General features: G+C 31.4%; 4 protein-coding genes across 7 annotated transcripts in view; 3 read left to right on the top strand and 1 right to left on the bottom strand.

The window, feature by feature from the left end:
* LOC106760372 (cysteine proteinase RD21A-like) overlaps positions 1-1455 on the top strand; it is a 2678-nt gene extending 1223 nt beyond the window's left edge. The window contains exons 2-5 of the mRNA XM_022780233.1: positions 94-320; positions 430-570; positions 810-1048; positions 1431-1455. Of these exons, the coding sequence (XP_022635954.1) occupies positions 94-320; positions 430-570; positions 810-1048; positions 1431-1455 (632 nt within the window). The remainder of the gene's footprint in view (positions 1-93; positions 321-429; positions 571-809; positions 1049-1430) is intronic.
* A 4943-nt stretch (positions 1456-6398) lies between these two features.
* On the top strand, positions 6399-7695 carry LOC106762779 (mitochondrial uncoupling protein 4-like). The gene has a single exon (XM_014646843.2). It carries the CDS (start codon positions 6666-6668, stop codon positions 7566-7568), a length of 903 nt encoding a protein of 300 aa, XP_014502329.1. The 5' UTR covers positions 6399-6665; the 3' UTR covers positions 7569-7695.
* Positions 7696-7816: 121 nt separating this feature from the next.
* LOC106760371 (rho GTPase-activating protein REN1) lies at positions 7817-17065 on the bottom strand. The gene is made up of 21 exons (XM_022780232.1): positions 17062-17065; positions 16324-16400; positions 15594-15664; positions 15391-15469; positions 15134-15227; positions 14568-14687; positions 14299-14376; positions 13888-13943; positions 13736-13805; positions 13396-13480; positions 12669-12912; positions 12128-12343; positions 11301-11615; positions 11091-11140; positions 10526-10586; positions 10353-10436; positions 10215-10271; positions 9937-10106; positions 9638-9704; positions 9036-9170; positions 7817-8599 (listed from the first exon to the last, which is right to left on the bottom strand). Exons 1-21 carry the CDS (start codon positions 17063-17065, stop codon positions 8177-8179), a joined length of 2556 nt encoding a protein of 851 aa, XP_022635953.1. The 3' UTR covers positions 7817-8176.
* Positions 17066-20428: 3363 nt separating this feature from the next.
* On the top strand, positions 20429-23929 carry LOC106759720. Of its 4 annotated transcripts, none has more exons than XM_014643036.2 (6): positions 20429-20953; positions 21568-21658; positions 21763-21920; positions 22995-23022; positions 23217-23325; positions 23576-23929. In XM_014643036.2, exons 1-6 carry the CDS (start codon positions 20741-20743, stop codon positions 23655-23657), a joined length of 681 nt encoding a protein of 226 aa, XP_014498522.1. In that variant the 5' UTR covers positions 20429-20740; the 3' UTR covers positions 23658-23929. The 4 variants fall into 4 exon arrangements, with proteins under 4 accessions (XP_014498522.1, XP_014498521.1, XP_014498523.1 ...); XM_014643035.2 differs by having other exon boundaries at positions 21760-21920; XM_014643037.2 differs by having other exon boundaries at positions 21760-21920; positions 23217-23329; positions 23576-23712.
* The last annotated feature ends 1422 nt before the right edge of the window (positions 23930-25351 follow it).

Genomic DNA, 25351 nt, shown 5'->3' with positions numbered 1-25351 from the left:
AATGAGTTTCTTGAGTGATCTTTGTCTTAACAACCTGTAATTTTTTAAGGTTAGTTTGAGATTTTTGTTTAATGACTATTTTCTTTAATGTAGGGAACTGGTCATTCTCAGCAATTGGTGTTGTGCAAGGAATTAATAAGATAGTGACTGACGAACTGATTTCATTATCAGAACAAGAATTGGTGGGTTGTGATACAGGATATAACATGGGATGCAATGGAGGACTTATGAACTATGCATTTGAGTTCATCATCAACAATGGAGGCATCGATTCCGATGAGGATTACAGTGTTGTTGATGGTACATGTGACCAGTATAGGGTTAGTAACTTGGACATGATCTTTTAAGAAAATAATTGCTTCTAAAACATAGTTATCAATCAAATTCTTATGTTCCTTTGTTTTGTTTGTTTATTTTGCTAATGTGCAGAAAAATGTCAAAGTTGTTTCTATTGATTCTTATGAAGATGTTAATTCCTATGATGAGTTAGCATTGAAAAAGGCCGTTGCAAATCAGCCCGTGAGCGTTGCTATTGAAGGAGGAAGAAGGGAATTTCAACTTTATTCATCTGTAAGTTTCCAATCTGATTTTATTCATGACCTGGGGAAAGAAGGTGTGCCTATTGCATAGAAAGAAGTAGAATGGGAAGATCCAAAGTCCAAAGTTTTGAGTCTAAGTGAAAAACATGTGGTTTATTTTTTGCTTTTGATTAGAACATAAAATCTTCCACTCTTTCCCTATTCAATTTTAAACAAAATTGGTTTTGCAATGTTGACAATTTTTTAATCAGTATATTTCATATTTGTCAGGGTGTCTTCTCTGGAAGATGTGGAACAACACTAGATCATGGTGTTGTGGCTGTTGAGTATGGTACAGAAAATGGTCATGATTATTGGATTGTGAGGAATTCATGGGGTGCTGATTGGGGAGAGGAAGGATACATCAGAATGGAAAGAAATCTAGGTAACAACAGATCAGGAAAATGTGGAATTGTGATCGAGCCATCTTATCCCATTAAGAGTACTGTACAAAAATCATATTTTATGACGTACAAAAACGAACTATGACGTACATAGTTTTATAAGTTATAATTGGAGAAAATTGTTTCGAATTGATATTGAGTAAAATTATCTATGTTCACATTCATTAGAGTTATTTCTTTTAGAAATAGTGTCATAATATGTTGAGATAAAGTAAATTTTTGCTACGTCATAAAATATGTAGACCTATTATAACATACAAAACTATGTACGTCATAGTTCATCTTTGTACGTCATAAAATATAATTTTTATACTAGTATACAAACATTAAAAAAGTTACACATGTCACTTCGTGGTTATTTTAATTTTTAATTTTTAATTTTAAAAAATATTATTACATGTCAAATTCACATTGTGTCACCTAATAATATTATATTATGATATAATAGTGGCAATTCCCGTGTCATGTCATGACAAGTGCCATTACCTTAGTTTAATTTGTTGTTTCAATTTCTTTTCAAATCAAACAATTTTGTCTTTCAAGATTAAAATCAAAATTAACTTTTATATAAATGATACAAATACTTTTAATAAGTTTATTTAATTTATATTTTACATTAAATATTATTAAAAATTATTTTAAAGTTGTTAATAAAAAATAATATTAATAGAAAAAAAAATCAAAATTAATTTCAACTAACAAATATGATAAACTTGTTTATCAATTGTATTTCATACATAAAATAAATTTATCAACTTTTTCAATTCTTTTAAATAATTGTATATTTTAAAATGTGAAAAATTCAATAATTTTTATATACATGTTTTAGTTTGTTTAAAAATAGAAATTTTATAAATTCAAATGTAAAATTTTAAAATAATTTTAAACAATTCTATAACAATTTTAAAAAAATAAATTTAAAATTTGAAAATAATTTTAAATAAAATTTAATGTAAATTTTAAATATAAATAAACTTAATATTGTTAAAAACATTTAACAAAAATATCAACTTTAATAAAAATATTTTCATAACATTTTAAAAAAAGTTATATTTAGTTTCAATTTGAAGATTGATGAAATAACTTAATTTTAAAAAATTATAACCGAATTAAGATAAAATAAAAACATAAAAATCAAATTTAGACTAAAATTGATATATGAAGGACAGTTATACATGACATTATTACTATTACATAATCACTAGATAAATTTTTATTTTTTAAAAAGGATTAAAATAAAAAATTAAAAAAAGAACTCATCAACTCACATGAAATATCTATCTAATGTTATTACCACAATATTAACAGACTTAATTACCTCAAATTTATCGAAATAGAAAACCACATTAACATACATAAAAGAAAAAGACCAATTTGACATTTTTATAGTATACTAATGTGGTTGTAAAAGACTTGCAAAAATATTTACTTGTAAAAGACTTTAACACTCAAGTGAGAATTTGGATCTTCTCGACAAGAGAACGAGTATAGATGTAAGTGTATTTATCAATTTTTTTAACCCATTTTATAAAACAATAATGTGATATCAAATAATATCAATAAAATAAATACTTACATCAAATAAGTAATAATTGAAATAATAATGTGATACCGTACTCTAAATAATAATAACACATGATATAATAAAATTGTCGAGATTTAAAATTATTATCGTTAATATGCGAATATTTGTTTTGATAAATGTATTTTGTTTGGTGTTAAAATGACGAGGTTCATTGACACTTATTAGACAATATTCTTTAATACATGTGTATTGAACCGAACAAGTATACTTTTGTTATACTTTCAACTTAATTTTGTTATATTTTTGGTGTCAAAATGACGAGGTTTATTTTGTTATACTTTTAACTTAATTTTTAATTTATTTCTCATATAAAATGTAAATAGTAAATTAGTAAATCTTATAAACATATATGTGAATTCAAATGCAACTGAAATGTTATTATTATTTAAATTTTTTTTTCACGGGTGTTGTTTGAATTTAGTCTAATTAAGGTGTGCATTAAATTAAAATTTATCATAAAAAATTTATCATAAAAAATTGATTATTAAATTAATAAAAAAAGTTTGGATTTAAGCATGATTACTATTATTATACTATTAATTACAACATTACATATTTGATTTTAAAGTAAAAACAAACATATAATGAACATAAACATGTAAGCATAGACAAATAGATACGTACACATATAGACACACAAACATAAATACATAGACATATACATAAAGACATATACATAAAGGCATATATATATGAATTCAACCACACAAATACACATACACAATCACATAAATACAGACGCAAGTATAGACACACAGACACAAACAAACACACATACAAAGATAAAGGCACACATTCACAAATACAGATACACATACAAAGACAAAGGCACACATTCACAAATACAGATACACAAATGCATACATATAGACACTAACAAACATAAACACATACACACACATACATGCTCTCTCACATACACACATTGAGTGGGAGAAAAACAAATACACACAAACCCAAAAACATGCATAAACACACATACAAACAAAAACGCAAACAAATACACACAAATATACATAGACTCATAAAAGAAATCTTCATAATCATAACCAATCAATTATAATTAACAATAATTAAATGGCTACATAACACATGTCCCCACCAATACCGATATAAACCAGAATCAAATTGGATGAGCTCATATGGCTCTCAAGACTTAAACACTTTACTCTACTTTCAGAAAACAAGTGACTATCATACTATCTCATGCTCCTTCAAAGCAAATAAATTAGGACACAAGTCTTCCTCAAATATAAGAGGGTAAATTCCTTATACCTGCGTGGTTCAATCATGTTTAATACAAAAGCACTATATTGTAGGAATCTCCCTCGATTCTCACAATTATTTCTCTGTGTGAGTTGGATACTTGAACAATAAGGATAATCTCATCAAATCCCTGTTTAATATATCGTATGCTTTGACTTAGTATAGTACTTCCTCCTGAAAGTCATTATACCTTCATTCATTCACAAAAATCATTCATTCATCGCATACTTCATCTCAATTATTTACATAAACATTAACTAAAAAGAAATCAAATAAAAGTTTTAAGCCTTAAACTGGTTACTTTTGCTCAATGCCTTGTACTCTTTCATTCATTCAACGATTAGTATGATTCATTTAGGGAACTCACATAATTAAAGCCTTATTTTTTAGAAATAACATTTTTTTCATTGATGTCATGGCTCACCCAAAAAGTGAGTAGTAAAAGTAAATTCCTAAAAAATTCACCCACCTCTCTAGAATTTTAAAAAATCAAATTCATTCATCGAGGGACTCACTTGTACAGTGACCAAGACCATTAGTAGTTGATTTCACTAGTCCAAGTTTGCATAGTCTACAAACGCGAAGTCTAATATGTTAGGCTACCTAGGTACTATATGAGTTGTTTTAGTTATTTTTAAGTTAAAACTTCTGTTTTGTGGCTTAAGAACACCTAAGACATTATCACTTGGTCCCTATGATATATCAAACTCACAATTACTAGATTATAATATAGATTAACTAACTCAAACAGTTTTTAAAACAATCAATCTCTACCAACAATTTTATACCATATAAATATATTAGTCCAATCATTCAAATTTTACACCAATTCAAACAATACATCATAGTTCTATCACAACAATTTAAACATTATTATAATGTATTAGCTTTCCGTACCTTAAATACACAAATCACACACAATAACTAATGTTCCACAAGATTTAATTCTCACAAGTAGTTCTAACTATACAAACAAAACTTAGATTAATAATTTGAATATATCTTCACAATCATAAAAGAGTAATTACATGCAAGCATTAAAAGGTTAGATGTGAGGAAACCAAATATTAACTCAAAAAATAAAGTAAAAGAAGAATTTTCTTTAATCGCAAATTTAATTGGTTGGTTGCATTGTTCTGTATACCAAAAGTCCTAAAGTCGGTTTAAACATTCAAAGAAATGAAGAATCAGATCATAATCTTAATAAGAAGACTAAGAAAATTTAGAGAAAAGTTATAGATGTTTGTTTTATTTTTTATTTGGTTTAATTGCTTCTTTTGTCCCCAGTTTGGTTGAGTGTGTCAAATTCGTTCCCCTTTTAGAAAAATGTCAATTTCATCCCCATATAGAAAAAATTTGTGTCAATCAAGTCATCTCCGTTAAAAACAAACTAATAGTGTTAAAAACTTAAAGTGAGTTTTGAATAATAATCACTTCATGGGTCCGATCCTTGATTTTGCAGCGGATGAAGTGAGTTTTGAAATCAATGATTTTTAACGGAGATGACTTGATTGACACAAATTTTTTCTATATGAGGACAAAATTGACATTTTTCTAAAAAGGAGACGAATTTGACACACTTCAACCAAACTGGGGACAAAAGAAGCAATTAAACCTATTTTTTTATTTTTATAAAATTTGTAATTAAAAAATATTTGTTTTTAGAATATTTAAAAAATATATTGTATCGTTAAGGTTGAAATTTTTAAAAATTTAATATTTCATAAATACACACTTAACTAATAAAATATCAAAAATTAAATAGAATTATTTTATTATTGTTTAGTAGTTTTTGATCGGATTTAGTCGAGTTTTGAATTAAGTATATGAATTCGTTTATCTAACTAGTAAGAAATCGCTAACGTCATAACGGATTCAATTATAAAAATCACAAATTTTTTCAAAGAATAACAAAATATATTTTAACATTATTGAAATTTTAGAAAGACCCTGGTTTTTCTACTTATTTTTTACAATACTTTTTGCTTACTGTAATTAATATTATATTTTCTAATTAAGTATGTAATTAGTATGCTAATGTTATTATTTTATAATCCTTTTTATATTCACGTAACTTGGTAGCATTTTATCGTAACAAAGTAACTATAATTTTTTTTCTAAATACATGGTAATATAGTTTGATAAAATCGTTTCAAATAATAGTGGTCCGCATTTTAAAATATTTGAAAGTTCAAATTAAGAATTTAAATCATAGAAGTATTTTTAGAATCTAAGAAGGTTTTTAAAAGCTCTTTTCAAATCTCAATTTTTTAAAATATGCTGGACTTTTTTATTAATAAAAGTCTATTGAAATTTGAATGTTGTAGGTCTCCTTGTTGGAAAATGTTTTTTTAACTCCACTTATACCTATTAAAAATATATGTTTATTTTCATCATTAAAAATTTGTTTTTTGTATTTATAGAGAAAGAAAAATAGTAAATATAAAGTTTATGTAAAAATTGATTAGGTGTAAAAATAATATTTTCATAGTTTTGTGGATATTTGATTTTTAATATATTTAATTTTTAATTTATGAGATTGATTTATTAAGTTTTTTACCAAGAAGTGTACCTGTAAGACAGATACCCTAAGGAAGGGTGGTGTGTGAAAGAAAGAGTCCAACTGTGCCGGCGCGTCTCTTTCTCAGTCTCCCTCTTTGACTCTCTTACGCGCTCAGATAACCCGACTACTATATAATCTTCTTCAAACCCTTTCTTCATTCCACACCAAAATCGAAAACACTTTCATTTCTTCTTCTTCTTCCTCTTCCTCTGCTACTTTCGATCATACGCTTCATATATACTACATTACTACTTTCTCTCCAACTCAGCATGACTGTAAAAGGGTTTTTTGAAGGTGGCGTTGCTTCCATCGTTGCAGGTTGCTCCACCCACCCACTCGACCTCATCAAAGTTCGCATGCAGCTTCAAGAAACGCACAACCTCCGCCCCGCGTTTGCGTTTCACGCGTCCACTCCAATGCCGCCTCCGCCTCCTTCCGGTCCTATATCAGTCGGCGTCCGAATCGTCCAGTCGGAGGGCGTCGCCGCGCTCTTTTCCGGCGTTTCCGCCACAATGCTCCGTCAGACGCTGTACTCCACCACCCGTATGGGCCTCTACGACGTGCTCAAGCGCCATTGGACCGACCCCGAGCAGGGCACCATGCCCCTCTCGCGAAAGATAACGGCGGGCCTGATCGCCGGAGGGATCGGCGCAGCCGTGGGGAACCCCGCCGACGTGGCCATGGTGCGAATGCAGGCAGATGGGCGGGCTCCGGCGGCTGAGCGGCGCAACTACAAGGGTGTGTTCGACGCGATACGGCGCATGAGCAACCAGGAGGGGGTTGGCAGCCTGTGGCGTGGCTCAGCGCTCACAGTGAACCGCGCGATGATCGTGACGGCGTCTCAGTTGGCGTCGTACGACCAGTTTAAGGAAACTATCCTCGGACACGGGTGGATGGAGGATGGGCTAGGGACCCACGTAGCTGCGAGTTTTGCGGCGGGTTTTGTGGCTTCTGTTGCGTCGAATCCTATTGATGTTATAAAGACAAGGGTGATGAACATGAAGGTTGAGGCTTACAATGGGGCCTTCGATTGTGCTATGAAGACTGTTAGGGCTGAAGGACCTCTTGCCCTTTATAAGGGTTTCATCCCTACAATCTCAAGGCAGGGTCCTTTTACCGTCGTGCTCTTTGTCACCCTCGAACAAGTCAGGAAGCTGCTCAAGGAGTTTTGATTTTTGATATTCACTTCCTATTCAATATTCATTCATTGATTGAGATGCATATTCAGATGATGACGAACCATTTGTAACCTTTGCTTCTTTTTATTTAATGATTAGTTATTGAGGTTTTGGAACTGTATATTCATATTCCTTCTTAAGAGAATCATTGAATCCGATTATATGTAGACAAGTTCCGAATTAAAAAATTTGGTATAACAAAGGAATTGGGACCAAGTTTATCTGCCTAGTGCTTTACCAGCTTATGCCAAACAACTCAAACGTTATTGCAGATACAAATACGATAATGTAAATGCAAATCATCATGCTGCTCAGTGAGCAAGTAAAAATCAGCATGCTAGGTTACTAACAGTCTCGCTTATGTCACGGGAAAGGTTTAACTATGCCTTGCACACGGTGCTTTTGGGAGAAAATGAATGCTTCTCTCGTTTGAATAAGGAGGGATCATGTGACAATCTTATCAAAGAGAGTCTTCTCACTGTATTTTATAAATCACACAAAACATTGTTGAAAGACATAAGCAAATCCCAACATGGAGAACAATAACACTGAATGCATGTGGATTTTGTTTTGGAAGAAAAGAAGACTTATTGGCCTTACAATCACCGGCCTTTGTCCACATTATATATCTGATGGCCATCTGACCTTCCTCTTTCCAAGTGTTTTGCTTGTTGATTCCATCCATCAGTGTGGTGGGCTGGATGACTGTCTGATTTTTTAAGTTTGTCTGATGAACTGTGTTGAGATAATTTTCCTTTGCTTGATCCTTTGTCTGATGATTCTGACCCCTTACCTTTTTCTTGGTTTGGCACAGAGTGAGCTTCAGACCCTCCATATGTTTTGGGTGATGGCAGTGTTTGATGACGCTCAGACCCTTTTCCTTTTTCCGCATTGTGTGACGAGCGACTTGAGTCTCGCCCTTTATCCAAGTTTTGGAGTTCATTTGCAATCTGATTTCGGGCCACCTTCAAAAGGTTCAGTCTGGTTGTCAGTTTTGTGAGTGCAGAAGGAGTGGAATTTCCTCCCTGTTGTGAAAGCATTTTGAATAAATAAGTCTATCTAGTCTATCTCTAGTCCTATTAATTTGCAGTATCAAGGTTTATCCCAGTGAAATACATGAGAAACTATTTAGTTAAGAGGCTAAAAGGTAGGTAACTATCTTCCATTAAAACTCAAATTTTACCTTGCATTAAATAACTAAATGTTATAGAAGTGAACATGATGCTGGAAGAGAAAATAACATGGATAAAAAGTTATTACGTTCTGTCCATGAAAAATGTCATATCTGATTAATTTGTTAGAATTGGAGCTTGAAACTTGATAGACTTGTCATTTTTGTTGACTTTTGGATGGATGAGGGGTATTTGGTAGTAGTAACGATAACATAGAAGAAAATGTTAGAGCTACTTGAACTAGATCAAAACTAGATCGCTGGAACTAGATCAAGTTTACGAAACATACCTCGCCCTTTGAACTTGATCGCTTGGAGCTACTTGGTGGGTGTTTGTTTGGTAAAGGTGTTGATTCTGGCTTTCGTTCAGTATCACTTTCTGCTCCGACAGTATGAGTGTCCTGTTGTTGGGCCATTACCGTACCCTTGGTTTAAGAAATGATAAAATGCAAGTTACTATCATCGTTTTTAGCAAATATACTTTATTTCTAGTATAAAGCCACATGAAAAATAAATGAAAGATCGTCTTTGGCTTTAAAACGAGAAAAGCTTAGAGGTAACAACGTAAGAAAGATGCAATTGTGGTCTGGCAAGCAACTATAAACACCATAAATAAATATGTTCGGGAGAAAGACAAAACGTTCTATGGAGTTCAAACGGGTAACCAGATAAAGCATGTTGGGGTATTGATTTCCTATGACAGTATAGAAAGACAAAACAAGACCTGAGCCTTTTTTATTATATTATTGAGTTACTTTTGGTTTTGAAAGTATCAATCATATACTTAACTATGGGTTTATGGACTCTCCCTGCAATATTGCTCTTAAAGATCGAAATTTCTGCATGTGGCAGATACTTTGGAATAAATCCTACATCGTTACTGTAGATTTACCTTACTTATTGATCTATCAGATTGTGTTGAGGCAGCGGCTGCTTCAGCATCTGCCTTGTATTTTCTGCTAGTACAAGTAAAATTTAATTATCCATACAATTTCTATGGAAAAAGAAACAGTTAAGTGGAAACAAAAACCAAGCAATTAGAACAGTCAAAAGCCAAAAGGACTTCCACACAGTCGTGCGAAACAAAAAAAGTCGTATAAACATTGAAGCAATTAGGTGTTCGAGATTGTTAAAGAAGAAGAAGAAGAAGAAGAAATGCAATATCAAACATAAGAGTAAGGATAAACATACAATCTTCTTTCCTGATTTGACATCTGTCGTGGTTGATTCGAGAACTCAGAAGTAGTCCCAAGATTCCTTTCAAGTTGTGCATTAAGCCTAGCCACAAGTTCCCCAACCTTCCACTCTAAACTGGCAAGATCTGCTTCTACCAGTGCTAATTCCTCAAGCTCTGTTTTGTTCTGTATAAGATTCAGATATGAAAGAGTTGCATGGTCAAAACTCAAACCGTCTTTGACTGAATTTGACAAAACTTTTCACCAATATTGGGTAAATCATAAGAATCCTACCTCGAGAGCTGCCCGAGAATTCTTTTCCTTGTTCAACTGTTCATGTAGTCTAGCAACCTGCGAAAAGAAAATTTAGAAAACAAAATCTCAATTTATTTGCATGAAGGGAGACGGTAACTTGTCTCATAATGCACATACTTCCTGCTCAAGAGAAAGACGACGCTCGTCCAAGGCTTTCTTTTGATTATCCACTTGAGATTGCAGCTCTGCATTTGCCTTCACCTACAAGGGCAACCCAAACTCATCAATTAACTTGAAAAAAATCCGTACATATTTAACAATCTGATCCAGAAAGGAGTTCAAGAACATACCTGCTCTGCAATTTGAGTTTGTAATTCTGACCTGGCAGCTTCAAGCCTTTCAATTTCATCCCTACCGTTAGAAACATAAATCAGTCATACAAAAACATGAAGAAACTAACGACAGACATGCCCACTCTATGCTCCTCCTTAAATCAAGGTGTTAACAGAAAGTTATGGTAAACATTTAGAACCTCTAAGATTAGCTTTCTCTGAATTTATATTTAAGAGGCAGTAAACTTCCAGAAATAATGGACGAGGTCTCTCTAACATTAAAGATTTGGACGCAGAAAGACAGTCAGAAGAAGGAATTTTTTCTTGCCAACTCAACTTTCCTGGTTTTTAACATAAGAATGAAAACAAACTAACGGATTTTGATCCTTCCGTATGGATATAATACTAGATTCTTGTTGACATAAATTCAAGCATACAAATATGTGATAAATCAGTTAGGTAGGAGCGTTTGATCCTTCAATTGCGTAGTTGAGGGATGCATATATAGACTACAAATTAGATAAAATAGAAACAATATAAGAGCAAGATAATCGCATACAATTGATAGATGTCAATTACTTACTCGTCTTCTATAGAAATATCAATGGATTCCATGGAAAGATTCTTCCTTGCCTGCGCAGAATGCAAAAAAATAGAGAAATCACTAACTAAATTAACTCAAAAAATTTAAAATTAAAAGAAAAAAAAATTTAACCGACTTAAGGCTAGTGCCAAAGACATAACTGGCAAATAAAAAAAATATCATAGCACCAATTTTTAAAGATTTACTTACTGAGGTGCGCCCCAATGTGGTGCGATGACGAGGTGCTGGGCCATTGGACATGGTGTTGGATTTCTTTATAGCAGGGCCAGGAGAATTTAAATTTTGCAATGCAGTTTCATCAATAGCATTTCCAACTTTATCAACACGCTTATTGGACCGATCACCGTAGTCAGTCTTCTTTGGACTCGTGAGATGTTCAGAGCTTTTGATATCTTTTTGTTGAGGCGGTGAGACTTCTAGTGACTTTGATGATAACTTTCGAGTGGCTTTAGATTTTTCAGTCAAAACTGAGGATTTCGAACTTGAACTAGCATGGTCATGCTCCTGTTCATTACCAAAAACAATTAAATAAGAATTTTCGTCCTTCCTCTCTCCTCCTAGATCTCCACATAACAGTGAATGCAGCCATGTAAGAGTCTTGGACGAAAGTGTTGGGATGCTCAATGAACACATCAACATTATAAAATCAGTTCAAATAAAAATCAAGGATATTGAAGTAGTTTTAGAGCTGGGGTTGGGGCCCGAATGAAGGTAGGAAGTGAACATTGAAAGAAGAAATTGTGGAAAGATCTAAGGTAAATTAATTACTATGCTATGTCAATAGGCCAAAGAGATTACATATCTTTCCTTCTAGGAATTAAGAAATTCAGTACAAATACTTCTTTTAGTTTATCTTTTTTGCATTTATATAATAATTAATGATAACCATGTCACTTCTTGTCTAATCATAGATTCGTTTGAACGAAATAGTACCAAATAACTAGAAAAGTCCCGAAAGAATTTTGAACATAAATACTTTTTCAGTGATCGCGAAATAAATAAAATCAGGTTTGAACCTCATAATCGGCCTCTGAATCTTCAGTTCCACTGTACGATTCACTGACAAGATCATCTTCTCCTTCACTATCATGTACTGATTCTTCATCATCTTCTTCATCATCATACTCTTCATCATCATCATAAGACACCTCATCATCAGTTGCCTCGTCCTCACTCTCAGATCCACTCACTTCATCTGAGTCAGTGTATATGTCAGGGGACATGGAACCTCCCTGTTAGAACACTAAGAACTTAGCAATGTGAAGAGAAAATAGCAACAATAATCAAGCATTAGCTCATTAGGCGGAGTCAACTGCATGAATATTGAAATATTTGCAGAAATATTTCATGTCATGTATTCTCTAATGAAAAGGAATTCAACCAATAAGTAAGCAATGCTCTACTGCTGAACTAGAAGAACAAAATTGTACCAGAGGCAAGTTCAATCAACATGCAAGCATAAAACGTCTAAGAATGATTCAACGGAGCATATGAATACGACACAGTTTCATAATTTGTATATGGAAGCCATGAAAAAAAAAAGAAAAGCATAATTACCCCAAATATGTTGTTATATTCTTCTAATAAGGTTATACAAATTGCTTGAGCATGGTTTGCTGCAGCAGCAGCTTGTAAAAGTTGAATAGAACCATCACCACCTACATCAAAATCATTTTCAATTTCACATTCTCCGGCCAAAAGGGGTCGAAGAAGTAAAGGCGCCATGCAAGCTGCCACAGCTGAGGAGCTCATTCTATTCACAGCTTTGCGTGAAGCCACACTTTGCATCATCATGAGTATTCTGTACAAGAATGAAATCAATAACTTACCTTACCAAAACATGACCAGAAAAATAGACTAAGGGTATTCAATACTAGAGGTGGGCATATGGCCCCAAGTCCGAGTAAACTTGAATAATTATATTCAATTTGCAGATTAACCTGGATGTGTTGCCGTGCTTTTTGGACAATAATCAAACATTTAAAAGGCATGTTTACTACAAGCATGCTTGTACTTTTTGTTTAACCGACTTTATCATAGATCATGAATTCAACGTAGATATTTGACTCATTAACTTTTGCAATTTAGTAGGTTTTTGACTGCACAAGACTATACCAAATCAACAATAATAACTCGATGATTAAACTAATAACTAAATAGTAAGAGTACTCATATTATAAACCTTAAAATTAAGCATACGAGATCACAAAAAGAAGAAGCAAGTAATTGGGTTGTAAATAAAACGAAATTAAATGAAAAAAATATAAAGTTATCAATCAAACACCTTTGCAATAAGCGGCGATTTGGTTCTGGGAAAGTGTCGTTTATTGCTTCACGCATAGCAGCAACCCTACTACCACGCTCAGTTCCTAATTATTGCGGCAATTTCAAATAATGAAATATAATTAAACTTCATCATGGTATCTATAAAATTAAAAAAATAAAATTATTGCGATATTTTCTGAATAAAATTAAACAATGAAGACCTTACTTCTTCTTTTGAATAGATTGTCAAATTTCAATGAAAAACTTTTCATTTGAACAATTATAGGAAATAAACTTTACAACATAAACAATGGGAAGACCAAAACGAAGAAAAGATGGAAGAACAAGATAAGACTTACGACAAGATTCTAACAGTGCTTTGCAACAAGATGCGGGGACTGGAGACGATGGTAATTCGCGAAGTACATGCTAAAAAATTATAGAAATAAGAAATAATAACAATAATGTATTACTAACAAGGAATCATCACTTTGGTTTACCATGAAAATACCTTAATACAGTCTCCAATAACATGTGCATCCTCATCTGGAGAAAATTCAACTCTTCCTGCAACCATGTGTCATAGCCAAGAGTATGAGATCTTATGAGTCATTTTGACCAAGAAAAAGGGAAAACTGCAGAACTTCATAATTTTCATCCATAGTATTATTTTTGAAAGATAGACCCATGCATATTAAATGCTTGTGAAAATGTTGAAGAAAATTTAGCTAAATGAGTAGTTTTTTATTAGTTTACATATATGATAAGGAGTTCTCTTCTTCGTATTCAACGCTCAACATATTACTTAAAGTACTCATTTGACAAAGCCTGAAATATAATTGAAGCTCTTATTAGCTAAACATGTGAGAATATGCAGTTAAAAGATTAGCCATGAACAAAAAAAAAAAAACAAAACACAAACCTTGTTCATATTCCCGAACTCGACGTTCAACCTCATCAACATCAGCTGCTTGTCGCAAGATTCCTTCCACATTTGCTCCTATATTATAACATTCATTAGATTCATCATATGAAACACATTAACCTTTTACCAATAACAGAAGCACTACTTTGTCTTGGCAATGGCTCAAGAAAAATAATTAACTTGCACTACTTTTAAGTTGTCACCTAATATATTTTCTGTACACATACATATACATAAAGCCAAATAAAGAGAGAAAGAAAACCCACCATGCTCTTCTATGAATGTTAGGGCTTTCTCCAAGAATGATGGCGTTCCATCAACATCCTCCAAAGCAAGTAAAATTGGTCGACCAATAACAGTAGATTTAGCTGGTTCTCTATCCTTCACTATAGAAGTGCAGGAAAATCATATAAAAGAATTAGAAGTTATAGTCTTTTGCTGTATTAAGCATAAGTATTATCACATAAAAATTCGCAACCAAGAAACTCTATATATATTATAGAAGCAACCCAAATGACAGAAAGAAAAGACTCAATCAGATACCATTACCACTATCACTGTAGAGATATATGTGTAATGTTCATTCATGTCAAGGATCAAATACGAAAGGCAACAAACTTACTTCACAATAGTTGTTGTAATAAACATTTACGTGATGATAATAAAACTGTTTATTAAATCATTGTATATAGATTTTGAACGACATTTTTAGTTTATGAGCCACGGGGTATGAACTCTGTGGCAAAATGCATTTGTAAAGCACAATTTAACAAGAGCATACACTGGTTCACAGAAATATCAATTGAATCAGTCTGTTTGTTCCTGGAGATACCATTTTGCTCCGTTCCATTGGTAGCACTAGGTGCCAGTGCTAAAGCATTCTCAAGTGCAGTCTTCCACTCGTATAAATCCTCCATGGTTTCAGCCTACAACACCAACATTCTTTGTCTGAGTTTATCTTTTTGTCTGTGTTGAATCAATACTGGTCATACATATCATGCATATAGAGAACATATAAAATTGAAGAGAAACAAAAACCAGAGCATCACATAAGCTATCTTTCTAATGAAAAAAAGGAAAATAAAGCACCTTAAGTGTGAATGCTCTTCCATCATGAACATCAGGAAATTGCACAGTCAAAAGTTTCTTATCTGCTTTGATAACAACACTACAAAATTTTACAAGAAAAGTTGCAGGAGGTCACGAAACTTTACAATGCTGCTATTTTGACAGTACAAACATAAAAGATTAAACAAAAATTACAAATGTGTAGATGTGAAAAACAAGCCAACCTGCCTGAATTGTTGAGGTCAATGCCTCCAAGGGTCAAATTAACTTCATTTCCCTTTTGAGGGATTGCATTCTGCAGAGCAAAAATCACAAATATGAATATGATAACAAGTTTAGAAACAAAAGAAATCTTAATAAACATGTTAGTTCGCATGTGTGGTTATATCTATAAAGTTTATTTTGATTTCACACGACTCACTTTAAACTATTTATGATGAAATGATATAAAGAATCCATTTTTTCCAACGCAACAAGTTCAAAATCCTAACCAAAATGTATAAGCAAGAAAGTTTGAAAGTATAGCTTTATACATAGTTAATTAACATTACTTATCATTTCTAGTTTCTTGTTATCACAATAGATATCAATTTCAAGTGCAAGGCAATTCTATTATGATTTATGCCTAATCAGAACAATTAATAATGGAATAGTGCCTCAAGTGGGAGGATACCATATATCCATAAAAAATTCAATATCATGCCAAATCAGTATGTAAAAAGTATGATCACCATTTTCCTTCATGAATAATTGTAAAATATTATGACTCTTATAAGATAATGATGAGTTTGATAATAAATATAATTACTTCCATTATCTACTGATATACTCTTACTCAAAGTAACTTAAACTTGAAAAACTAAACCCAAAACTAAAGCATTTGTTCTAAAATTGAATGAATCCCGCAATCAATTGAACCACGTGAATAAAGCAGATGCTAAAGAAATTACTTACTGGATCACTCCTGAAGAAAACAAGTGAAGTTTGTGTTAAAATAAACCATCTTTTCTTCCAAGATGTCCATCCAATTCCTATACATTAAGAAATACATGCTACATCATAATAAGATCACAAACTCCTCATTATCTAGATTTTTTTTATTTCAATAATATTATAAATTTTATTTCAATACGAAAATTCAAATTTGGAAGAATTTAAAGAGGAGCCATCAGAGAAAAAAAAATGCTAATGCTACTTGTAAAGGCCTAAAAGGAAAAATAGTGATGTTGTAACATTTATTTTCTCATTTCTTGGGATAATTAGCTATCCCCTTCCATTTACTATACGAATTCCCCCTTTATGATAAAAAAAACTATATAAAACTTTGATAAAAACATGCTACAGTTACATCCAAAATGCTCTCAAGCCTAACAAAATTGTTAACTAGAGATAAGTGCTTACCTTCTTAAAAGAAAATATGCAAGTTAATAGAGAAAAGCATACCTTTGGATGAAATGAAAAGTGGTCCACTCTTGAAAATCTGCAAAAGAAGAAATTACAGAAGCTTAACAGAAGGATAACATGAACATGAAAACTTTATTCACTGCAAAGTAGCTAAATTCAACAATGATTTTATTTATTTTTTTCAATTTTTTGTGCATTTTATCACCTGGGTAAGCTTAAAAATACAATATTCTTGAACTGTGATAAAACAAAAGTCTTGAGAAGAATGATTGTCACAACAAAGCTTACCCATGTAAAGGGTGATGAACATGGAGAAAAATTAATATTGTCAAATCATGCTTCAATTAAGCAAGAAAATGTTGAGTTGATCCAAATTCCGACAAAATCACATGTTTGCAAAGGACAATTATTACCATATTGCCAGTGCCACCTTGAGAACGTTGTTGATGCTCTTGTGACCCAGGTTGGGAATAAGAATAAGAAGCACCACCATTTCCCTACAACAGGAAAAAGTTATTATTACATGTCTTTTTCTCCATTCACATATAGATATAATGACACATACGTATCTAAAAGTTCATTTTTTGAGGCACAACAATCTTCGTTCTTTAGTTAATTCAAAACCAACAAGTGAAAAATATATTAAAAACACAAAAAGTTCCATGCGTTAAAGGATATTAATAATAATTAATTAAAAAACCCTTCACCTGAGACAATTCTGCATTTGTGTTGGCCATATCTGTGATCCCAAAATCACAGAAGTATATCCAAGATGCTTACCTAGCAGAAATCACCACATTCAATTAATCAGACCCTGCATTCACATTCATCAAATGACAATGCAGTTTGATGATTATCACATGCATTAACGTTAACATTAACATTAACATTAGCAACTGAAAAAGTGTAAGAAAAAACATTGATTTGGATGAACAATGCAACATACCTGGCTTTGAAATCAATCAAACGCAACAAAGTGTGAAGAAGGAGAACATCTTAAGAGGTGTTGGAGGGAAAAAAAACAAGAAAGAAAAAGCGTGAAAGTGAAAATAGTATTTGGATCTTTCTTTGTCTTTGGTTTTGTGTTTCTCTCTCTTCTCCAAATGGAAAGTTAGGCGAGAAATGTTTGGGTGGTTAATCAAAGACCAAAATCTTCAATGGCGAACGAGTCTTCTAATCTATAACACATGGACACTTTAACCTTAAAACACGAACCAAATGAATGGAAATCATACATAAGCTCCAATGACAAATCATTATTTGGTCATTTCGACCTTTGTCTCGCATATTTTAACAATTTTTTTTAATAATTTTTTAATAATAAAATAAATGTCACTATTTTATTGATCTGTTTGAATTTATTCTAAACAAAATATTTGAAATAAACCAATCAGAAACTACCACGTTGTAGAAAAGTTATCTAAGAATTGTTAAAGAAACCTTTTCCTTTTTTTATTTTATTTTCGTATTTCCATTATAAGATTTTCACGTGTCACAACCACTCCTTCATTTTATTTTATGTAGACTTGTGTTTTCTCTTCATAGTTAGGATTTCAACTAAATAAATAATGTTTGGATGCTGGGATTTCGATATTAGACTATCTAAAAATATAAATGTTTTACATTGAACCAATTATAAATTATTTAATATAAATAATACTTAGCAGATAATATAAATATTTTCTTCGTGAATTTATTTGTGAAAACACTATTAGTAAATATTAAAGTATAAGGAATTACATGGACCCATGATCAGGAAATCAGTATTGATAGTAACCTAGATTGAAAACAAAATGATACATTTGAGAATATATTTGATGAAAAAAAAAGGTGAAACTTATATTATTTTGATTGAGAAAAAGATAGTGTGAAATAAATAAAAAAATAAAAAGAAAATTTATAAAATTTTACAAGTAATTTATTTGGAGGGAGTGTTAAAAAAATGAAATTGTAAAACAGATTGTTCGTGTGATTAAAAATTATTATTATCATTAAAGTTTATTATTAAATTTGTTATCTTTAAGATATGAATTTATCTATATCATTATTACATTTTATTATTTATTATTTTATCAATTGCATAAAGATAAAGAATTAAGAATTACTTAACAAGATGTCTTTTCTCACTAATTTTTTCTACTCAACCTTACAACTGTTTAATATATTAATAACTTAAAAAGAAATTATTAAATACTTAAAATAAATAATTATTTATATCTATATATAAATATCATTACTTTTTTATGGCCACATTTCTTTTTTAATTTTACTTTTTAAGTGTTTCTTTTATTTTAAATTTAACACTTATTAATTTAACTATTTATTTTTAATTTAATCATTTTTAAAATTAAAGAAATAAGAATCATCAATAAAATAAATAAAACTATTTACAATTAAATTGTAAATTTTCTTTTTATAATTATAATTTCATTATTTTTTGTTATTATTTTTTACCGGTATATAAATAAATTACACTAACTTAAACTTAATAAGAACAGCAATGTTGGATTTTCATGTGTGAGATTTTTAAATAAAGTCAATAATTTTTTAAAATTTTATAATTAAACAGAATTTTTAAGAAGCTATTAAAAAGGGTAATGTTTTCTTTTATACACGCCGTTTCTATTTCTTAAATATACAGTACCTTTTTGAAAACATATTTACAGGTCTGTTTGATTCAATCTTGAAAGAAAATGAAAACTCAATTAATAAGTCAGTTTAATTTTGAAAACATTTTCATCAAAGTTTAAACTAAATCAATCCATAGGTAATATTTCAACCAGGTCCAATGGTCTAATAGAATTTGAAGAATATATTGTTATTATAGCATTTGATTGACGTATTGATTTCACAATAATTATTTAAAATAATAAATAACAATTTTTAATTAATTAGTTAGTGGAGTGGTAGAAAATATTTGAAATGTGTTGAATTATTTAAAAGTTGTTATAATAATTTCGTATAATTTAGTTTTTAGAAACTGAATTATTTATAAATAAAATTGTTTGAACAAAGTATAACTATGAGATTCAAAAATATATTCAAAATATGATGTCCATTCGTAATAAATTAAATTATTTATATAATTTAATTCAATTTAGTCTAATAGAGTTTATTTTAATTTGTTTAATTAATATGAAAATTAGAGAATAACATAATGTTTTCAACATATATTTTTATTACATATCATATAATGAGAGTAACTTAATGATTTTATCATGTTAACAGATCAATTTGAAAAGTTAAATTCTCACTTCCTTAAAAACTTTTGTGGGAAAGTTAATTAAAAAAGAATTTCCAATAAATGTTACTTTAAAAAAATAATACAAATAAACATGAACAATAACGCTATAAACTTCGAATTCTTAAAAAAACTTATTTTTTTCCTATAGGTTTCTATCAATAATTATTTAATCAAGTTTTTTCAAACATTGTTAAAAAAAAAAAAAACCTTTCAAAATTTTCAACTTTTAAAACCACAATAATGTAATTCTTTACCATCTTTATATTATTTGTAAAATAAAATGGTGAATATTTATTTACTAACTATTTTGTTGACGAAGGAACAAAAAAATCAATTGAATATAAAAATAAAACCGAATAAAATAAACAATAAGAATAAATGTATAAAAGTTAAAAAGCTAGATATTAGAAAAACAGTTGTTGTTGTTGTAACGCAATGAGTAGACGGAACAATTGGAGTACACGAAACCCATCTTCGTAGAATTGTGTTGTATTTGTATTCCAATGGAATCTCTTCTTTGGTTTCATTGATAAACCAAACACGGCCCTAAACTCCGTCGCCATCTCTCGCCGTTGTGTTCGTCACCGTCGTGGTCGCCGCCTCCTAAAACACAGCACAACGAATCCAAAGCAAAGACTGTGTTTGGAAGCATTTAATGTAAATTCCATGGATACCAATCAACAATCTGTATTTCTCCCTCTCTCTCTTCATTAAACTACGCATATGGATCTCAAAGCTTCGGCGGATCCGGACCCGGACCCGCTTCGCGTGAAGAGGAAGACCCTTGAGGCTGTGCTCTTGCAGTGTCAGAGAGCTCTTGAATTGATCAACGCTGCTTCTCCTTCATCTTCTGCTTCTTCTGAAGTCGAAGAAGAGGATTGTGTGGCTGACAGCGAAGCTGAGGCCATTGCGTCTACCGATCCTCTTGCCGACCAGGTAGTTCGTCTTTCCCTTCTAGGGTTTTGGTTTGTACGGAATTTTTATTTTTCTTATCTTCCGATATGACATGGCATATCAATATCACTCTTCTGCTGTTGACAGCATTCATGACAAAAATTTGTGTTGTCGAATTTACATGTATTTACTAATACTGTTTTAGTGATACAAGCGATTTATCATTGTGGATTTTCTAGTCCGTGTTGTGTTGTGTTGCTTGGGACTTTGATTTGATCATGGATGCTTTGGTAGTAGTGTTTATACGGGGTCAAAAGGACAGTTAATAAAATTAGTTTTTTAGTATTTTAAAATAGAAAAAAAAAGTTGGGACAAAAACTTAGATACACTTCTATAGGTATTTCTCATGACAGAAGGTAAACCTTTATTACCTGAGTTACAAAGGTGGAACTCTAATTTTTACTAGAGTAACGCCAAAAGCGACTAAAGACTTGCGTATAAGTTTTGTTTTAAAAATTCTTCATTACAGACTTTAAGATATTGGTACGGAATAATTGTTAATAGTATGATTTTAGCACTACCTTAATATGGGTAGTTATGGATATAACAGAGCTGATTATTCTTCCTAACACCATAGCTCATGTGTCTCAATGCAGTTACGTAATATGCTCAAATCAAGAGTTGAATGCCCTGCCTTTCTTCAAAAGTTGGAGTGTGCTCAGGCATCAGTTTCGCAGAATATATATGGTATCTTCTGCATTTTGGTGATTTAAAGTAATCAATGCTTTCTCTCCATTGTTTCAAATTTAGAATGATAATAAAAGAAAAAAAGTGCTTGGTTGTGGCAGAAGAAGGTAATTCTTGGGATTTGATTGGTGAAAATGATCTCTGGGAAGGCCAACGTGATGACTTAGACCAAGAAGATTATGTACTTGTTAGACAAGAGGATGTAGTCGAGGGCATCGCATGCTTCATGGCTGCATATTTGCTATCAATTAAGCAGACTAAGGTATGTGATATGTGTGTACTTGTTGTTCAGTTGCTCTATACTGTGTGTACGTGTTTTTTTGCTTTCCCCTTGAAAAATGTGAGAATCCTTTTCTTTTGCTCCAAACTTCAATGTGCACTGGACTTTTTTCTTTGCTGCATCTGCTTATACCTCCAAATATGCAAATTCCAATTGGGGGAAATGATTTATATGTCTCTCGAAAGCTTTAGGGGAATTTTCTTTTCAGATCATCTTTAAAATTCTCTTTTGTATATGTGTTACCTTTCATGTTGTGCAGAAACGTGTACAAACCATGTCAAGTCGATTATGTTTATGTGAAATGGGAATGGAAAACATTTAAAAAATAATGGATACGGATACAGTGAAGATGTATGTTAAATAAAATACTTCATGTGAACTTTTTTTTATGCTAAAATAAATAGCGAGGAAGCTAGAATAGGCATGCTTCTCCTGTTGGGTTTGAAACCTCATTTAATCTGTTGCAACCTGACCGAGAAACCTCCATTTTCTGTTATCAGAATCGCAAAGTCAAGCAATTCATTCGTATATTGTCAAATCACACCAATTTTGAACTATACTAATTGCAATTTTTTTACTTTTCTGAATTGGCATGTATTTGACTTTGCAGAGATTTGCTACATGTCGTCATACTAAACAATGAGGACTTTTTGGCATTTCACATATTTCTATTTCCTTTTGTACTTTTAATATTTAACTGAGAAGTTTAAGTTTATATAATGACTGTTTCTCCAAAAGGATGTCTGTCCGCTTAGTTCTGTTTAATGTTGAGGAAATAAGTTGCAACTTGCCATTAACTATTTCGCTAGACAGTGCTCGAAAAGTCTCAATTACTTATTTTACAGGCCTTTTCCATAGTCTGCTTCTTTGTAGCCCTTCTTATTCATGTGTTGGGCTACAATAACTTGGATTTTGTAATAGGGAATGTCTTTCTCTTCTTTGGCTGTGAATATTGTTGTTTTATGAAACCCATCTACAATCAGTTGCAGTCAACATATTCTACCTAATGCATTTGAAATTTCTTTGTTCTCTCATTGATTTCTTTGCTCTTTGTAGGATTTAACACCTATTCAACTCCAGGACGGTGAGTTTGTTAGCATTCTTCTTAGTATATACCGTACTAGTGTTATTCTTCCATATGTATGTGTGATAAGCAAGAAATAACCCTTTATCATATTGAGATAACTTTCTATGATCTTATTGAGACAAGTTCATTGTAAGTTAGCTAAAACAATGGTAAATAATTTCTGACTATTTAAGGTTTGTTTGTTCTGTTAGCGCTTAGCAAGACATTTTCAGTGAAAAAGAAAAAGGGAAAGCTACGAAAGGCTTGGGATGGGAGCAAAGTTATTTATAACGTTGCATCGTGGGGTGCTACGGCCATAGGGTAGGTGGTTACTCCAACCCCATCCTTTTTTCATAATTAAGGAATGACTTGCATTAATAATCTTAACATATTTTGCCCTTCTATTTACCTGCTGTACGTAATAGCATACGTTTAAGATGCCTTGTGTGTCATCTTTCTAGTTATCATAGTTTTTTTTTACATCTGGTATAACAAGAAAGTCATTCTCAGTTAATTTTGTTCTCTTTTATTAGGCTGATAGTTTCATTTTTGCATTTGAAATTCTTTACAGGATATATCAAAACCCTGTTATTATTACGGCCGCAACTAAAGCATTCTGGACTTCTTGCCATGTTATATCGAAGCTTCTCTGATTTGCCCTTGCTGCTTGGAGCAAAGTTGTGATGTAGTTAGTAATTTAACTCTTGTTCCGCTGCAATTTACTTGACGCCTCTGATTTCAAAATCAATTTCTTTGCACCACAAATCAATTGATTTAGAAGAGTTTGACATTGTAAATATCAATTGATTTCAACAGAGTTTGACATTGTAAATATTACTATTCAAATGTTTCCGTATGTAGTTTAAAACCTTAAACATAATCTCCCTCCACGTCTGAGAGCCTGGCTTATGTTTTTTCTCGCCGATTTTAATTGAACCTCACTCCATATCCCGCCACACCTTATTTTGTGCTTTAACTAAGTTGAACTGATGTGATTCTGGCACTCAATACAGAACGTTATTCCTAAGAATTATGTCTGAATTTTATTTCCGTGAATATGTTTGGTTGTGATTTGCAAATTCAAAGAACGAGATATCGATGTGTGCTGTTTATCCTCAATCGTGTTTTTTCCTTTTTGAAATTGTCTCGGCACATAAATCTCTAGTCCTATTGCTTTTAATCTAAAATCGTGTGCAATTTCTAAATTAAAAAATGGGTTGTATATTTTTTTTGATAAATTTTCTTATGGTGAAATGATCGATTCTTATGACTTAGCAACTAGTAATTAGTTGTATGATTTTCTAAACATGGCAAGTTCTTTTATACTTGTGCAGGACTATTTACTATTTATGCTTAGGTAAACTAAAATTACTAATTACTTTAAATGAATTTTTACTTCCACCCTTAACGTGCAAATTGAATTTGAGAATGAATTTTTATACCAGTCATGTTTTTCAACTAGTTTTAACAAAACATTTATAACTTTTAATTTATCTTTTTTTAATTATTATGTCATAATGTGTGTGTATGTGTAATTTATTTAAAAATTAAGTGGAAAATTATGATACAGGTAACACGATTAATCAAGATTATCTTAGATTTTAAAAGTTATTATTAAATAAACGCAATTTCTTTTAAAATGTGACTTAGAATGAACAGAAAAGAGTTAAAGAGAATAGAAAGTTAAACTGTGAATGAGAGCATAAAATCTAAAATCTAGGAGTTGGATCTTTTGGTAGTGGAACTTTGGTGTTGATTTTTTGCCGGATCAGGTGCTATGGGACATAGGTTGTTGATCTGAATATTCTATTTAAGAAACCGAACATGGGGTACATTCGTTTCAATAAAGGTAGCTATTTCATGATGAATCTGGCTGATATTGTGTATAGGATATTATTGTATACTGCCGGATCACAATTAAACTACCGATAAAGATACTTACACAATATATTTTTTTTTTAATCTACATATCATTCTATATATATTCTTTTAACAACATTTGAACATCATCTACATATCATCCTGTAATTGATCAATAATAGTGTTTATGATTATTATTATTATTGATTATGAAATAATTTTGAACCAATCAAAAAATGATACGTAAATAATGTTCAAATGTTGTCAAAAAAATATTGTCTGAGTATCATTACCCTAAACTATCACTATAAAATACTTTTGCGTATCATATGTAGTAATGATTACTTTAAATTCATTACGATGGTAAACTATAATTGAATAACAAAATAAAATTATTTCATACTATTCCAGGCACGAAGTATAAGCCTCCCCTTCTTTTCCAGATCATGCCTTTAAGTCTGCATAACCAGCTACTGCTACTGGTCAC

The sequence above is a fragment of the Vigna radiata genome, chromosome 5 (assembly GCF_000741045.1).
Source record: "Vigna radiata var. radiata cultivar VC1973A chromosome 5, Vradiata_ver6, whole genome shotgun sequence".
Lineage (NCBI taxonomy): Eukaryota > Viridiplantae > Streptophyta > Magnoliopsida > Fabales > Fabaceae > Vigna > Vigna radiata.
Note: the sequence above shows the minus strand (reverse complement) of the source record. Positions and strands in the feature narration are given on the sequence as shown.

Bases quoted from the DNA above. Each gene is read 5' to 3' on its own strand.
- LOC106759720 (XM_014643035.2), top strand. From the start codon at position 20,741: ATGGATCTCAAAGCTTCGGCGGATCCGGACCCGGACCCGCTTCGCGTG. The intron at 21,921-22,994 runs GTATGTGATATG...TGCTCTTTGTAG, and splicing joins TATCAATTAAGCAGACTAAG to GATTTAACACCTATTCAACT. The intron at 23,326-23,575 runs GTAGGTGGTTAC...AATTCTTTACAG, and splicing joins TGGGGTGCTACGGCCATAGG to GATATATCAAAACCCTGTTA.
- LOC106762779 (XM_014646843.2), top strand. From the start codon at position 6,666: ATGACTGTAAAAGGGTTTTTTGAAGGTGGCGTTGCTTCCATCGTTGCA.
- LOC106760371 (XM_022780232.1), bottom strand. The intron at 9,705-9,936 runs GTATGTTTATCC...TACTTGTACTAG, and splicing joins TCAAATCAGGAAAGAAGATT to CAGAAAATACAAGGCAGATG. The intron at 9,171-9,637 runs GTAAATCTACAG...TCTTAAACCAAG, and splicing joins CTGATAGATCAATAAGTAAG to GGTACGGTAATGGCCCAACA.